Source organism: Mobula birostris, chromosome 12 (assembly GCF_030028105.1).
Source record: "Mobula birostris isolate sMobBir1 chromosome 12, sMobBir1.hap1, whole genome shotgun sequence".
Lineage (NCBI taxonomy): Eukaryota > Metazoa > Chordata > Chondrichthyes > Myliobatiformes > Myliobatidae > Mobula > Mobula birostris.
The window spans coordinates 73,036,506-73,053,862 of NC_092381.1; the positions used below are offsets into that span (position 1 = coordinate 73,036,506).

At 39.4% G+C, this 17,357-nt stretch overlaps 2 protein-coding genes across 7 annotated transcripts in view; both read right to left on the reverse strand.

Annotated features, from left to right (window-relative positions):
• Positions 1–7,908, reverse strand: part of LOC140206048 (hippocampus abundant transcript 1 protein) — a 31,645-nt gene extending 23,737 nt beyond the window's left edge. The window contains exons 1-3 of one of the 2 annotated variants that reach the window (XM_072274118.1): positions 7,652–7,739; positions 2,585–2,731; positions 68–163 (exon numbers count right to left, since the gene is read on the reverse strand). Coding sequence is in view for 1 of the 2 variants with exons in the window: in XM_072274117.1 (XP_072130218.1) it covers positions 68–163; positions 7,652–7,735 (180 nt within the window). In the remaining variant the exon portion in view is untranslated. Of the gene's footprint in view, positions 1–67; positions 164–2,584; positions 2,732–7,651 lie in introns of both variants that reach the window. The other variant, XM_072274117.1, reaches the window with a different exon arrangement.
• A 4,605-nt stretch (positions 7,909–12,513) lies between these two features.
• LOC140206049 (UDP-N-acetylglucosamine transporter-like) overlaps positions 12,514–17,357 on the reverse strand; it is a 71,810-nt gene continuing 66,966 nt past the window's right edge. For all 5 annotated transcript variants that reach the window (XM_072274120.1, XM_072274121.1, XM_072274119.1 and 2 more), the window contains exon 8: positions 12,514–16,714. In XM_072274120.1, coding sequence (XP_072130221.1) covers positions 16,624–16,714 — 91 coding nt within the window. In that variant the 3' untranslated portion in view covers positions 12,514–16,623. The remainder of the gene's footprint in view (positions 16,715–17,357) is intronic.

Sequence of the window (17,357 nt, forward strand, 5' to 3'; positions counted from 1 at the left end):
ATGTCTGATTCTGATTTTAGATCTCACTCTGATTAACAAAGGCAATATAATTTAGATAACAACTTACCACAAGCGTTGGTGCTGTCAGAAGTCCCCAAGCAAAGAACTCTAGAAATATTACTATCACAGCATGGTATACACTTGGTGCACCTATTCCTTGAGGCTACAATAAGAAAATACAAATATTGTAGCATTTAAATGAGTCCTTTGATTAAATCCTTGGAATCCATGTGCAACTTTGGAACTACTTGCACCACAATCAGTAAAATAGCCTCCTGAATGCACTTGTGCCTTTTTTTTTATATAGGAAGGATGCAGAATTAAATCAATGATACCAACCAAAATATCACAATATCTTACAATGTTTCTCAAGACAAGGGCGGGTTGGAAGCATATCAAAGTTCAAAGTAAAGTTATTACCAAAGTGCATATGTCACCATAAACAACCCTGAGATTCATTTTCTTGCAAGCAATCACAGTAAATACAAGTAACACAATTTTATCAATGAAAGTCCACACCCAACAGTAAAAAAAACATTGTGCAAATATAAAAAAAAGAAAAAATAATAATAATAAATAAATAGGCAATAAGTATCAAGAAAATGAGATTAAGAGTCTGTGAAAATGAGTCCAGTTCAGTGATGGGGTGAGTGAATTTGAGTGAAGTTATCCCCTCTGGTTCAAGAGACTAACAGTCGAGGGTTAATAACTCTTTCTGTACCTGGTGGAACAGGTACCGAGGGTCCGGAACCTCATTCCTGATGGCAACAGCAAGAAAAGAGCATGGCCTATGGTGGGGGGGTCTTTGATGATGGATGCTGCTTTCCTGCGATAGTGCGCCATGTAGATGTACACAACGGTGGGGAGGGCTTTACCCATGATAGACAGAGCAGTATCTACTACTTTTTGTAGGCTTTTTCGTACAAGGGCATTGGTGTTTCCATATCAGGTCGTGATGCAATTATACTCTCCACCACATATCTATAGAGATCTGTCAATGTTTTAGATGACATGCTGTATCGTTGCAAACTTCTAAGAAAGTAGAGGTGCTGCCATACTTTCTTTGTAATGGCACTTGCCTGCTGGACCCAGGACAGATCCTCTGAAATGATAACAACAAGGAATTTAAAGTTGCTGACTCTCTCCACCTCTGATCCCCAAATGAGGACTGACTCATGGACCTCTGGTTCCCTCCTTCTGAAACCAATAATCATCTCCTTGGTCTTGCTGACATTGAGTGAGAGGTTGTTGTTGTGGCACCACCCAGCCAGATTTTCAATCTCCCTCCTGTATGCTGATTCATCACCACACTTGATTCAGCCAACAATAGTGGTATCATCAGTAAACTTAAACATGGCATTGGAGATGTGCTTAGGCTTACAGTCATCAGAAACCCTTAATTACCAATATGACCAATATTACCAGAATTGATCGTGATTCAGTGCCAAAGATAAAATCCAGGACAATACCATAACAGACAACACTATAGCAACAAACAATTTACAAGACAATAGTGCAAACAGCCATGAGAAATCAACAATTAGTGCAAACATAAAGAATCAAACTTAAATAAATGTGAACATATGAACAGACTAATTAATTATCAGAACAAGGAAAGCAGGAAAGACCATTTAATGTGTGTTGTGTAGGGACAGTTGGGGTATTAGATCTCAGTGAGTTTTGTTGAGAAGCTGTTTAGCTACAGGATAGAAGCTTTGGAAATGATGCGCAGTTCTGGAGGTGACGGACTTGTAGAACTCCATGATGGCAATTTGATGAATAGGAGTCTGCTAGGGTGGGTGGAATTAGTAGTTTCCACCTCTCTCTTTTCTCTGGTAACAAACAGGTTTTTTAATGGCAGTTGCTGACAGCCAATGATCTTCTCCACTGAGTGGACCACTTGTTGCAAGCTGGACTTGGAGAGGGAGGAGACACCAGGAAAATGAATGGTGATAGAGGTGGTTATAACACTCTCAATGATATATGAGTAACATTTCACAAGGATACACCCTGAGATATTAAGTTTCTTAAGCTGGCGTAGGAAGAACAATCTCTGCTGGGTTTTCCTAGTGATGAATGTAAAGTCTTGTCCCACTTCAATGTATGGTAATAGTCACTAGGAATTTGAATGACTCGACCACAAACACAGCCCGACCATTAATTTCCAAGGAGAGGGTAGTTGGTGGAAGTCAATTCTCATTTCCACTGTGATGATGGGATCATAAAGCTATAATTATGATTTATGATTATAAATACAGTGTGAATAGAGCAGGGGGCTAAGCCTTTGAGGTGTAGTGCCGAAGTAGATTGTGGAAATTCATCCAAGCTCTACCTGCTATTCGAAGTAAAACTACCTGTAAGCATATCGTCTGCAAACAAACATGGCCACTGGACTTCCTGGGAAAACTGGCTTTTAAAAGTTCACGTTCATAGCGGTTCGTGCACTTATGTCCACAATCCTTACATAAGCAACTGAAAATTCTTTCTATCACAACCAATATATAATCCAATACTTTATACTTGGGAGAAAACATACATTGATCAAACATTTTGAACAGCCGTGGTAGGGCTTGAATGCTATTACCTCTTAGAAAGTGAAATCGAGCAACACAGGTGACAAAAGGGCTTCACCTCCAGATGAGCTCAATGCCTTCGATGCTCGCTTTGACCGTCAAAACAAGGAGTAACCATCACGATCTCCCACAGCTCCCGATGACCCTGTGATTTCAGTCTGAGGACGACATGAAAGCATCCTTCAGGAGGGTGAACCTATGGAAAGCATCTGACTCAGATGGGATACCTGGCTGAGGACTAAAGACCTGTGCTGATCAACTGGATGCAGAATTCCCTGAGATCTTCAGCAGTCTGAGGAACCCACCTGCTTCAAGCAAGCTTCGATTATACTAGTGCCCAAGAAGAACATGGTAACCTGCCTCAATTGCTATAGTATTTACACCCACAGCAATGAAGTGTTTTGAAAGGTTAGCGATGAAACACATCAACTCCTGCCTGAGAGGTGAATTTCATGCACTCCAGATTGCCTACCAGCACAACAGATCCATAGCAAATGCTATATCATTAGCTCTTCACTCATCCCTGGAACATCTAGACAGCAAAGATGCATACATTAGGATGCTCCTTATTGACTACAGCTCAGGATTTAATTCTATCATCCCCTCAGAACTAATCAATAAGCTTCAAGATCTTGGCATCAATACAGTACCTCCGAGTACAATTGCATCCTCGATTTCCTCACTTACAGACCAAAGTCAGTTTAGATTGGCAACATCTCCACAGTCTTCATCAGCACAGGTCTGCCACAAGGCTGTGTGCTTAGCCCCCAATCTACTTACTTTACATTTATGACCGTGTGGCTAAGCACAGCTCCAACGCCATATTTAAATTTGCTGACACCACCACTGCCACTGGCTGAATCAAAGGTGGCGACGAGTCAGCAATTAGGAGAGTAAATTGAAAATCTGGCTGAGTGGTGGCACAACAGCAACCTCTTACTCAGTGTCAGCAGGACCAAGGATATGATTGTTGACATCAGGAGAAGGAAACCAGAGGTCTATGAGCCTGTCTTCATTGGGGATCAGAGGTACACAGGGTGAGCAACTTTAAATTCCTCAGTGTTATAATTTCAGAGGACCTGTCCTGGACCCAGCATGCAAGTGCAATTACAGCAGCACCTTTTACTTCCTTACAAGTTTGAGAAGATTTGACATGACATCTAAAACTTTGATAAATTTCTGTAGATGTGTGATGGAGAGTATATTGACTGGCTTCATCACAGCCTGGTATGCAAATCCTAATGTTCTTGAACAGAAAATCTTACAAATAGCGGATATGGTTCTGTCTCCCACAGTAGAGCCCTCACTACCACTGAGCACATCTATATGGAAAGCACCATCGTCACGGGAAAACAGCATCCATCATCAGGGACCCCCCCCCCCCCCATCACCCAGGTCATGCTCTCTTCTTGTTGCTGCCATCAGGAAGGTGGTACAGGAGCCTCAGGTCTCACACCACCATGTTCAGGAACAGTTATTACCCCACATCCATCAGGCTCTTGAACCAGAGGAGATAACTTACTCAACTCCACTTGTCCCATCGCCGAACTGTTCCTGTAACCCAGCAGTCCCCAACCACCGGGCCACGGACCGCTACCGGGCCGCGAGGAAACGATATGATTTGGCGATAGGAGTCAGCTGCACCTTTCCTCATTCCCTGTCACGGCCACTGTACAGCAATTACACACGTGAGGTCATTACCCGCGCGTCATCCAGGTCAGCGCAGGAAGGAGATCAACTCCTTGAGCTTGCAAATGACGGCGGGCTGAAAAGTATGTTTGACATAACATATCTGCCGGCATTCTGGATCAAAGTCAAGGCTCAATATCCTGAGACAGCCATGGAAGCACCAAAAACGTTGCTTCCATTTCCAACGTATCTCTGCGATGAATGTAACAAAAACTAAATTGTGGATTATACTGGACATAAGGAACCCCATTAGAGTATCGTTGTCTCCCATCACCCCTCAATAGGACCGTCTTATTGTAGGAAAACAAGCCCAGGGCTCCCACTGATTCAGCGATATTGGTGCATTGCAATGATTTTATATGTTCATACGGGGAAAGTATGCGCAGTGTGTCTAATATCCAAATGTTACTTAAAATGTTATGATGCTATTGACTTATATAACCATATAACAATTACAGCACAGAAACAGGCCATCTCTGCCCTTCTAGTTTGTGCCGAACGCTACTCTCACCTCGTCCCACCGACCCGCACTCAGCCCATAACCCTCCATTCCTTTCCTGTCCATATACCTATCCAATTTAACTTTAAATGATCATATCGAACCTGTTTCTGACACTTCTACTGGAAGTTCGTTCAACACTTACTTCAAGATCCCCTGTCCTCCCCTGATAATTGACTTATCGCTATATTCATGCGAGGGAAATATGTGCTGTGTGTTTAATATTAAATTCGTTAGATAAACCCTTTTAGAAACGAAATTGAGTGTATTAGCCACTTATCACCGATATTCCGGTCGTGATTAACAACTCCCCCCACCCCAACCCCCGAAAAGAATCGCCAAAAACGATTTGTAGAAAAATAATCCGCAGGTGCACGCATGTGCAAGTCACACATGCGCACTGGTGCCTGCGCAAGGCTCCACGGTCATTGTAGTCTTTCTCTAGGTAAACACAACGTATTTGACTGCTACTCTTGTCCGTTGGCAACCATCCTCCCCCCGGTCGGCCGGTCCGCAAGAATATTGTCAACGCGAAACCGGTCCGCAGTGCAAAAAAGGTTGGGGACCCCTGCTATAACCTATGGATTCAAAGACGCTTTATCTCACGTTCTCAATATTTATTGCTTATTTGTTTATTATTATTTTTTTCTTTTGTATTTGTGGTTTGTTGTCTTTTGCTGACCGGTTGTGCACTCTGTCGGATGCTGTACTTCATTAACTCCATTATGGTTATTGGATTTACTAAGTATACCTGCAAGAAAAAGAATCTCCAGTTGTATCTGGTGACATACATGTACTTTGGTAATAAATTTACTTCGACCTTTGAATATATTGCTGTCAATTGTCTTTATCTCTACCAATGAGGTTTAATCCATTTCTCATTTTAAGCTTCTTTCCCCTATCCATATGTATTTACCAGTCTACCCAACTCTAACTTATTTCAATCATAGAGCATGAACTTATTTAAATGAAGGGATTAAAAGTAACATTAGCAAATTTGCAGATGACACAAAGCTGGGTGGCAGTGTGAAATGTGAGGAGGATGTTATGAGAATGCAGGGTGACTTGGACAGGCTGGATGAGTGGGCGGATGCATAGCAGATGCAGTTTAATGTAGATAAATGTGAGGTTATCCACTTTGGTGGTAAGAACAGGAAGGCAGATTATTATCTAAATGGAGTCAAGTTAGGAAAAGGGGAAGTACAATGAGATCTAGGTGTTCTTGTACATCAGTCACTGAAAGCAAGCATGCAGGTACAGCAGGCAGTGAAGAAAGCTAATGGCATGCTGGCCTTCATAACAAGGGGAATTGAGTATACTTTATACTTTATTGTCGCCAAACAATTGATACTAGAGCATACAATCACCACAGCAATATTTGATTCTGCTCTTCATGCTCCCTGGAGTACAAATTGATAGTAAATATTAAAAATTTAAATTATAAATCATAAAAAGAAAATAGAAAAGGGAAAGTAAGGTAGTGCAAAAAAACCAAGAGGCAGGTCCAGATATTTGGAGGGTATGGCTCAGATCCGGGTCAGGACCCGTTCAGCAGTCTTATCACAGTTGGAAAGAAGCTGTTCCCAAATCTGGCCGTATGAGTCTTCAAGCTCCTGAGCCTCTGGGACGAAAAGTGTGTTGTGGCTGGGTGGGTTGTGTCCTTGATTATCCTGGCAGCACTGCTCTGACAGCATGAGTATAGGAGCAAAGAGGTCCTTCTGCAGCTGTACAGGGCCCTGGTGAGACCACACCTGGAGTATTGTGTGCAGTTTTGGTCTCCAAATTTGAGGAAGGACATTCTTGCTATTGAGGGAGTGCAGCGTAGGTTCACAAGGTTAATTCCTGGGATGGCGGGACTGTCATATGTTGAAAGATTGGAGCGACTGGGCTTGTATACACTGGAATTTAGAAGGATGAGAGGGGATCTGATTGAAACATATAAGATTATAAGGGATTGGACACGCTGGAGGCAGGAAGCATGTTCCCACTGATGGGTGAGTCCAGAACCAGAGGCCACAGTTTAAGAATAAGGGGTAGGCCATTTAGAATGGAGTTGAGGAAAAACTTTTTCACCCAGAGAGTGGTGGATATGTGGAATGCTCTGCCCCAGAAGGCAGCGGAGGCCAAGTAGATAGAGCTCTTAAAGATAGCGGAATCAAAGGTTATGGGGATAAGGCAGGAACTGGATACCGATTGTGGATGATCAGCCATGATTACAGTGAATGTCGGTGCTGGCTCGAAGGGCCGAATGGCCTACTCCTGCACCTATTATAAATGTCACCAGAATCGTGACAAAGGAGTATCCTCTAAGTTTTTTTCGTTTTCTTATACTAACACCAGCACCACTTTCTTGTCAGTCATGTATTTTCTTCTTCCATATTTTTTGCTGTAATTAAAACGATTTTTTTTTGAGAAGCCATGAACTGAGAAGTACATTTTTGCTTTGAAGCTACAGCCCTTCTCCTTTCATTTGTACTTAAGAACTTGGAGAATGATTTGCGTGCACGTATTTATTAATACTGTATTAGGAGGTTAACCTTATCCACAGCAACCTGAAGAACCAAGGATTGAGGGTTGCAGTCCAACACAGGCGCATTCCTGGCGTGTGTTTATTACGGTGACAAGGAGAACCCTGTCGGAGATCAGAACCCGAGAACCGGGTGTGAGGTAGGGTGGGTGCAAAAAGCCCGCTCTGGTAGATACTGGTGCACAGGGTCGATCGCAAATTACGGTACGGTCGGTGACGGCAGGACTGCAAGTACCGCCGCTGAACACCATCCACACAGCACTCCGAAGGGAGAAGCCATGTGGGCCACCGACAGCCGCGCCTCCCGCACCCTCACACTATCGACCGACGCCCATTGACTCTTCAGGCCCCGACGTTACTCACCGTGCCTCCATCCTTAATGATGATCTTCTTGGCCAGCATAACACTGCGGTGGAGCCGCTTCCTCTTCTTCTTGTTTGACATCATGGCGCCATTGCGGGACAGCGCGCCGCCGCCATGGTGACCACATCACCTCCCACCCCGACACGCTCGCTGGCAACCAGCCCGCACCACCTTCTCTAGTGTATTTAATATTTCAGCAATATTTAAGGAACATTGTAATTATATTGTTGATTAAACATTGTTTGCTTACATAATTAATCATATGTTGTTTGTAAGTACGTGAAAAGCACACGTCATTACGCCACCACGTTTATATGCGCACCTCGCTAAAGAAAAACTGAGCAGACAGAACGTAACTGTTGTCGATTGGAGAAATTTTGTTTCATAGGTAGCCGATTCATTTCAGCTTACGTGGCTAAAAAGAAGAAATTGTCTAAGCTTTGACAGTTATTTGATGGGCTTAATGATGCACTGAGAGATTGTTTAATTTGTGGAATCTTACAAGAAAGCAGTAAAAAAAACTGCCCCTAACTGAAGCACAACTCCCATTTAAAAGAGAAGTTGAAATCACTGTATCAACGGAAACTGCAGCGAGAGACGCAATTGAGAGTCAGAATGGAGAGTAAGTGTGCACAAATTGCAATGCCTAAACAGAAACCTGCCGGCTTAAACAAATTGTGTTACTGTTGTGGCAGGGGCTGACCTACACCAGACCAATGCAGGTTTAAAAGGTAAAACATGCAGAAAATGCAACAAAGTAGGATTCATATGAAAACAGGTCAAGTAGACGAGATAAACAAAATGCACAGGAAGGAGAAAAAGAAAAGTCAAGTTGCAGTTTCAAAATCAACACTAATGTGCATGCTGTTGAAGAAAAATCCGATAATGAGAGTGAAACTAGGTAACCTTGAGATTTACAACGTGAAAACTAACAGACAAGCAATATGGCTTACACCAGAAGTGAATGGCAAATTAATTAAAATGGAATTGGTTTCAGTCATTACTCAAAATGAGTTTGAAAGGCATTTCAAAAATACTGAACTGAAGCCTGCAGATGTCCAGCTAATAACTTATACTGGAGAAAAGATCTGTGGGAATGACATTTGTAACAGATTGTTTGTATATGGTTAGAACAGGAAGGGTCCGTGATTAGCTCAGACAATAACTTGGTTGGAGATCTATCCACCATTTGCTTGCCACACACCTTGCAATAGAGTCAACTGAAAGTGAATTAAGAAATGTACTGGATCATGCCACAGCAGTATTCAAGGAGGGCACTGAAAAACTCAAACATATCAAGGGTAAAATAGTGTTAAATGAAAATGCCACATCCAAGTTTTGCAAAGCCCATTCGGTTCCTGATACCATCCGTGATAAACTAGTAAAGTACATCGCATGGAGGTGAAAGAAAATCTTTCCAAGATTGAGTGGAGCCCAGGGCCAATGCCAGTGGTACCAGTAGCCAAGGATGGGTCTGTCAGGATCTGTGGTGATTTTAAGGTCACCATGGAGCTAGTACTGAAAGATCAATACCCTCTGTCCATGATAGAGGATATCTTTGCAAACCTTCCTGGAGGAAAACACTTCATCAATGAGGACTTAGCTGAGGTCTATCTCAGATGGAGATGGAAGAAGACTCCAAAGAGTTTTGTTGCTATAATAGGTTTATTTTTGGAGTAGCATCTGCGCCTGCACTCTGGCAGAAATCTATGGACCAGGCTGCCCAGGCCATTAGTGTTGCCTGGGTGACATCACTGTTACCAGATAAGAATAAGGATGAGAAGGAATATCTCCAAAGCTCAAGACAGTATTAAAAAAAGATTATGGGCTCAGAGTATGACACAAGAAGTGTGAATTCTTTAAACCAGGGGTTCCCACATGCCCTCTGGAAAACTCTAGCTGGAATTTCATGTGACCTACCCCCCCCCAACAGTAGCTTTCTCTTTGCCACTCTCCCATAAAGCTGCAACTGGTGAAGCATCTGGGCACCGATTGTCTGCATAGTCTCTCCCATCTCAGCCACTGAAGCTTGTAACTTCTCCAGAATTGTCATGGGTGTCTTGGTGGCCTCTCCCACTAGTCCTCTTCTTACAGTCACTCAGTGTTTGAGGACAGCCTTCTCTAGGCAGATTTACAGCTGTGCCATATTCTTTCCATTTCTTGATAATTGACTTAACTACTCCAAGGGATATTCAGTGACTTGGAAATTTTCTTGTCTCTATCTCCTGACTTGTGCTTTTCACTAACCTTGTCACAGAGTTGCTTGGAGTGTTCTTTTGTCTTCATGGTGTAGTTTTTGTCAGGATACTGACTTACCAGCAGTTGGAGCTTCCAGATATTCGTGTATTTTTACGACAATCAATTAAAGCATCTTGACTGCACACGCCTCCAAAAACAGATCTCTATTTAACTAATTATGTGACTTCTAAAACCAATTGAGCATCAGTGATTTGATGTGGGGCGGGGGGGGGGAATACTTATGCATCAATTTTGTGCTCTGTAATTAATTTAGATCACTTTGTAGAGATCTGTTCTCATTTCGACACGAGTCTTTTTCTGTTGATCAATGTCAATAAAAGCAATATTAAATCCACTGTGATTCAATGTTGCAAAACAATAAAACATGAAAACTTCCAAGGGGGTGAATACTTTTATATAAAAAAAATAGGTGCTGCATTCTCCACTGCACGTCTACAGAAGTTTGTCAAAGACGTAGATGTCATGCTGAATCTTCGCAAACTCCCAATGAAGCAGAGGCGCTTCTGTGCTTTCATTGTAATTGCACTACGGGCTGGAGTCAGGACAGGTTCTCCAAAGTGTTACTGAGGAATTTAAATTTGCTGACCCTCTCCACCTCTGATCCTCCATTGAAGACTGGCTCATAGACCAACAACCTCCTCCTCCTGAAGTCAAAAATCAGTTCCTCAGTCTTGCTGACACTAAGTAAGGGGTTGTCATTGCGGCACCACTCAGCCAGATTTTTAATGTTCTTGATACGTTGATTCGTCACACTCCCCCCCGACCCGGCCCACAACATTGGTATCATTAGCAAACCTGAATATAGCAACTGAAAGGTTAGAAAGGTAAAAATACTTGTGATAATGTTGGAAGTAAAACTCAATTTTAACATTTCATATTTCAAAATAAATAATCTTTACCATGTGGGCAAGAGTATGATCCAATTAAAGATGAATAAGAATACCTCAGACTGTCTAGCTATGAAATTTTCCCATTCTTAAATGAAGAATTGTCTTGATGCTCATAGGATATATAAAAGTGAAGCCAATTAGAACTTTAATTAGGAACCAGAGTCACTTTCAACATATCAAATGCATGTTATACAACAATAAACCTCATACCATTAACTTGAAACAATTCAGTGCTGGCAGCGACTCTTAAATGACTAGCTCCCCATCATCAAGATTTTATACAGTATCTTTTAACAGCAACATGACCCAGGTTCACAGAAATGCTTAACAGCATTGTATATTCCTGCATAGGGAAATAATATGTCATTTAACATAAGAAATAGAAGGAATAGGCTATCATGATTACCAAATAATATGAGTCTCTTTCTTAAATGTTACAGTAATTAGTGACTGAATACTCAGCCCTGAAGGTAGTGAGTCCTGATAATTCATTACTCTTAGGGTGAAATTTCTTTCCACATCTGGCCTGAATGATTAACACCCTATTTTGAGATTATGGTCCTTGGTTGTCTGAGATGACTCAGATGGAATAAAATCATCCTGGCATCCCGAATAAAATCATAACTCAGAGTGGTTAATCTCCTTTTACATAACAAATTGGCTATCACATCAATCAACCTGGTTGAACTCCACCAACTGCCATCAAAACATTGGTCAAGTTTAAAATTAAGGAGACAAAGGAGTATTTAAAATGAAAGAAGTTTAAGATATTCCAATGAACCTGCATTAAAAGTGTAATATAGCTCATGTGAAGCCAATCGTGAAAGAATAGCTTAGGTTATTGTACAGCACTTGCTTAAATATTCAGACTATTTCATAATCACGATTGAATTGTATAATGTAGTAAGAATGTAGAATAATTTTAAAACATTAAATGTACAGTCTTAAAATTTACACACATTTGTTTGGCTACAAAGATATGGGTCTTCCTATTTTTAAAGGTCAAGAGTGGATCAGGGTTGAAAAAGAAATTTAAGGAATAAAATCTGCTCACAAAATACTTTCCTTGTTTAAATCAAAGGGTGTGGTTATTCTTTGTGACATTGCAAGTGAATTGTTCAGAAACTACTAACCACCTTTTAAATTACTGTGGCTCAAGTGAGAATGGACGTCATAGGTATCAAAACTATTCCAACATCACTCCCATGGTGCTCAAAGTTAATTTGTCAGATTAAGAAATTTTATCCTCCATCACAGATCCGAGTTTTTAAAAAATTCAAAGCAATTTTAAACTTGGCTTGTTTCAAAGAATTGCTGTGGAGAGTACTTCGCCATACACCCTTATTGAAAAATAGGAAGAAATCAAATTGGTGTTAAGACACTGCAGGAAAAGCAGTGATCAAAAATCTGAGCACTACTTGAGGAAGATATGGTTTGGGGGGCGGGATATGGGGGTGTTGGAAGGTTATTTCTTGATACCTTCTATATTTTGTAGTAGTTGATTCAATATTGATACATGGTGAAAGCACAATTTTGCTCATTCTATTTTATCTGTATGACATTGTCTCCAAGTTTCTAGTTAGAACATCTGAGTAAACAAAGAAATACACAACAGCATCACACTTAAAACCGTTTATATTAATTTTCCTCTAGGTATTAAAAACATCATTTTCTTTTCAAACTACAAAATCTCAAAGTAAATTTATTATCAAAGCACATACATGTCACCATATACAACCGAGATTCATTTTCTTGTGTTTATACTCAATAAGTCTATATAATAACAACTGTAACAGGATAAATGAAAGCCCCATTAACTTGAGTGTTTAACCAGACTGCAGAAGAGAAACTGTGCAAATACAAAAATAAATAAAAATAATAAATAAACAATAAGTATTAATAAAATTAGATGAAGAGCCCTTGAAAGTGAGTCCATTGGTTGTGGGAACATTTCGATGATGACGAAAGTGAAGTTGAGTGAAGTTATCCCCTTTGGTTCAACATCTGATAGTTGAGGGGTAATAACTGTTTATGAACCTGGTGGTAAAAGTACTAGGGCTCCTGTACCTTCTTCCTGATGGTATCAGCAAGGAGAGCAGGTCCTGGGTGGTGGTGGTCTCTGGTGATGTATGATGCTTTCCTGCGACAGTGTTTCATATGAATATGCTCCATAGTGGGGCGGGCTTTACCTGTGATGCAGTGAGCCGCATCTACTACTTTTTGTAGGATTTTCTGTTCAATGGCATTGGTGTCACCAAATCATGCTGTGATGCAGCCAGTCAATATACTCTCCACACATCTGTAGAAGTTTGTCGAAGTTTTAGATATCATGCCAAATCTCCACAAACTCCTAAAGAAATAGAGATGGTGCCATTCTTTCTTCGTAATTGCACTTACATACTGGGTACAAGACAGGTCCTCTGAAATGATAACACCAAGGAATTTAAAGCCTCTCAAAACGCTTCATCACTGTGGATGTAACTGGGCAACTGGGCAACAATCTTTGAGGCAGATCATCAAGCTCTTCCTGGGCACTGGTATAATCGATGCCCGCTCAAAATAGGTACCTTATTTTCATAATTGCATTAAATCTTATGAATGTTGTCTCAATGTTTCCATACATTTTTGTTGTTTGCTCACAACGCAATTAGTTCAATATTACTTGTCCATTAAACTAGACAAACTTCCAAATATCCAAAGAAAGACTTTATTTATAAAATATGCATTCCAATTTGGCAGATTTACAGAAAAGTTAAAATAATACAATTGAAAAAAATTCTAAATCCATTTTACCATTGTCAAATAATCATAAGCACATCTTTAATATGATTTAAAAATGGGAGGAATTTTGAACTTTTGGATCCCATTTTCCCCCAACAAGAAACCCATTCCAAACCAATGCATTATGATTGATACTTGTGATGCAAGCTGCTGTGGACTTTCTTCATTGGAATATACAGTAACATTGCTAAAACACTTTCATACAAATTCAATACATTTTTGTAATGTGAATATATTGTCATTAAAAGTTGCAAACATGAACACCAGCTCACAAGGAGCTAAATATTATTTGAATTTATCCTTTCGAATATACCAGGTACTCAAAGCAAAAGAATTTCATGCAGTACCATCACTCGTCAAAACTATGAAGCCAAAATATTATATTGGGAAAAACTAAATATTTAATGAATTAGTGTTTATGAAATTCAGCCAATTCCACTACCCTTCATCTACTCTGTAATTAGAGATTTAGCATGTTTACAGCATTTAACAATTCAAAAGCCATTTTTCTTTCCGTGCTTTCACTGAGCTGAATGCACCCAAATAGTCAGCTGTACTGCATGTCATTACCCTTTTGTTGATTCTTTAAAATAATGCCTTTATGAATACAAAGAGGTCTCGTTATTGGCTTTGAAGTGGGAGCAAAAAAATAGTTGCAAAGCTTGTGAACACAATTATCTCCTATTGCAGCTGGGAGAGCATTCAAATAAATGGGAAAGCCGCCAGTTGATATTGATTCAGCAGATCATAAATAGGCCCATTCTTGTTGGACTACCTTTGGCCTCACTGGTCAAACATACTTATAAGAAAATCCTTTGTAGATCCCACTCCCATTTCCAACTAAACACCATTGCTAAAAGTTCATGTTTTTGAGGAGGTGAACATAGAATGGACAATGGATGACTGACACTCAGAACTAACTTCAGAATTAAGAACACAGCAAACATTCATTTTCAAGCACTGTATAAGGAATGGCTGATTTACTGCCACGGAAAACCAATATTTCTGTAACCTTATCAAAGTAAAAGATAATGCCTTCAGGAACGTAGTATTAAATATTGGTAAATTTGGAGCAGAGAAAATAATAGCTGAGGGAACAAAAAACATCAGCTGCCAGTAACTGTCTAATATAAAACAAGAGTTTTAGTAGCATTCAAAAATAAAATCAATCAGGTTGCAGTAATTGATAACCATACTAATTATTGACAAAATAGGGAAACACAAATTTCATTTAAAATGTGCAAGGTTTAACCAAGCAGCAATAAATTCCTGGCTCACAAATCAATACGTATTTAACATTAGTTGTGTGGAATACCATACTTAATTTCAAAACTTCTTGACATTAAAGCATCTTTCAAATTCACCCCCAGAAAAAAAACTTCATTTTTGACAAAAGAACAATCTGAAAAGTGCTGTCATTTACATTATGTAATAACATTTGAATGATGAAGTCTTGGTTATAGTGACAGGGCATTGCGTATTCCAATGAAGATTTAATTCAAAAAAATCCTTTAAAGTTGACGTGTGATTTTTAACTTATAAACAATGAAGATGCTGGAAGTCTGAGGTACAAACATTAAATGTATAAACACACACAAAATGCTGGAGGAATTCAGCAAGTCAGGCAGCATCTGTGGAAATGAATAAAAAGTCAATATTTTGGGCTGAGACCCTTTGAAGGGTTTTGGCCCGAAACATTCATTTCCATAGATGTTGCCTGATCTGCTGATTTCCTCCAGCATTTTGTGTGTGTTGCTTGGATTTCCAGCATCTATGTTTAAAATGTTATGAACACTCATTAGTTCAGGTAGCATTTGTGGAAAGAAAATTGGGGTTAATGTCAGGTCAAAGCTGTTGATATCTTAGAATATCCTACTGAAATCCTAGAAATTCCCTTGTACAATTCTTGTAAGTCTTCTATCAAAATAGATTAAACAAATAGTCAAATTTAATCCTTATATTAGATGGACAGTATTTTATGTACAAGCTCAAGGGCAAAGTGATACCAAGAAAAACAATGTAAAGAAGACCATTTAAAGAATCCAGTCATTCTTGTAATATTCAAGAGCGTTGTTAATACTGTTCCCAACCCGAAGTTTTCATTACGCATTTATCAGGTAGCACTGGTCATTTCACAGCAAAGAATCAGAGAACATTTAAACAATAGATAAAGCATTTTTCCCTCCTTCACAAATGTTTTGAGTTTACTCATTGCAAGAATCAAAAAAAAAAATTATATAGACTTACCATTTTCTGGTGACTACCATTATAAAACTATACAGACAAAATAAGTTATATCATCTACAACAGTAAACAATTTAATACAGTGTGATACTAATATACAAGTTTACGAATGCTTTATGGAGATTAAATAAATTCATTTCAATTTCCATCACAAGTTTCTGGATTCTTAATCAATCTTTTGGGATCAAATTTTATGGTTTGGTCCATTTAAATCTCAAATTACAGTTTGGGAGCACAGAAATGGTCCACATTAGTTTATCTGAAAAATTGCAAATGAAAACTTAGCTTGTTTTAGAATTTTCTTTATACAATTTAGAAATAAATTGTATTTATTTTTAAAGAGTTGGTCTAAATTATGCTATCTACAGTTGAAGACCAGATTGTAGGCCAGCTGTCCAGTATGTTCCCATTTAAAAACAAGTTGTCTTCTTTCAAATAATTACTCAAGCAATTGCCTTCAATTTGATTTAAAACAGTTTCTCAAAATCACCCCCTCTCACCAGCAAACCTCTAATTAAGAACCCTGATTGCACATTGCATAGATTACGACCATGAGGCCAAGCATGATCCTTTCGGCTACTTAATTGTCTAATATGTGATGCTTTGCATTTAACCACCAATATTTCAAGTCTTGAGTGCCACTACTCTAATCACTGATTATTTCTCACATTTGAGAAAGTTATCATGGCCAACAATTTCCTTAATATCAACTCCAAGTGCTTCAGGTGCTAGCGTTTAGACCTTTGAACAAGTTTTACACTTGCACATGAATGAAGTGTTCTGCTAACCGACTCTACATCATGCTTTGTTTGGATCTGTGCTGTTCTTCGGTTCATATCCATACAAAAATGTTGCAACTATCACCAGGAAGGTTCCAAGGAAAAAGACACTATAAGAAAAACAGATCAGCAGAAGTTTCTTGTTAAAAAACAGCTTTCAACTGACATATAATACAACATACACCATAATGGAAATTTACGATGTATTTATTACTTCAGTAAGTACCATTTTGATGAACATTCCATTCTGCAATTGTTAGAAATGCATGGGAAAGGTTCCCCCCCCCCCACCCAAAGTATGTCTTCACAAATGCCTTGATTTGAGTATTATAGCACAACCATTTATAAAACCCAAAATTCTTCTGGTTGTATTTTCACTTAAATTGCATATGTATACATGAAATATGCATTTGAATCCCACTGTCTGTTATTTAAAAATCCCAATGTTTTTCATATCTTAGTCTAGGTATACTTTTGTCCCAGAATACTCTATATCACATTCTATCTGCTTTACGTCTAACTGTTTGATAACTATTGTTCGTTCATTATATGCCGTGTCATATGACATAGGCAATCACGGTCTTTCCATGACCCTGATTGTTCTTCGCGAGTTTTTTCCCCAAAAGCGGTTTGCAATTGCCTTCTCAGTGTCCTTCCAAGATAGGTGTCCCCAGCCATTATTAATTGTCTTCCTGGCATCAGTGGTCACGTTACCAGGACTTGTGATATGCACCTGCCACTCATGCAACCATC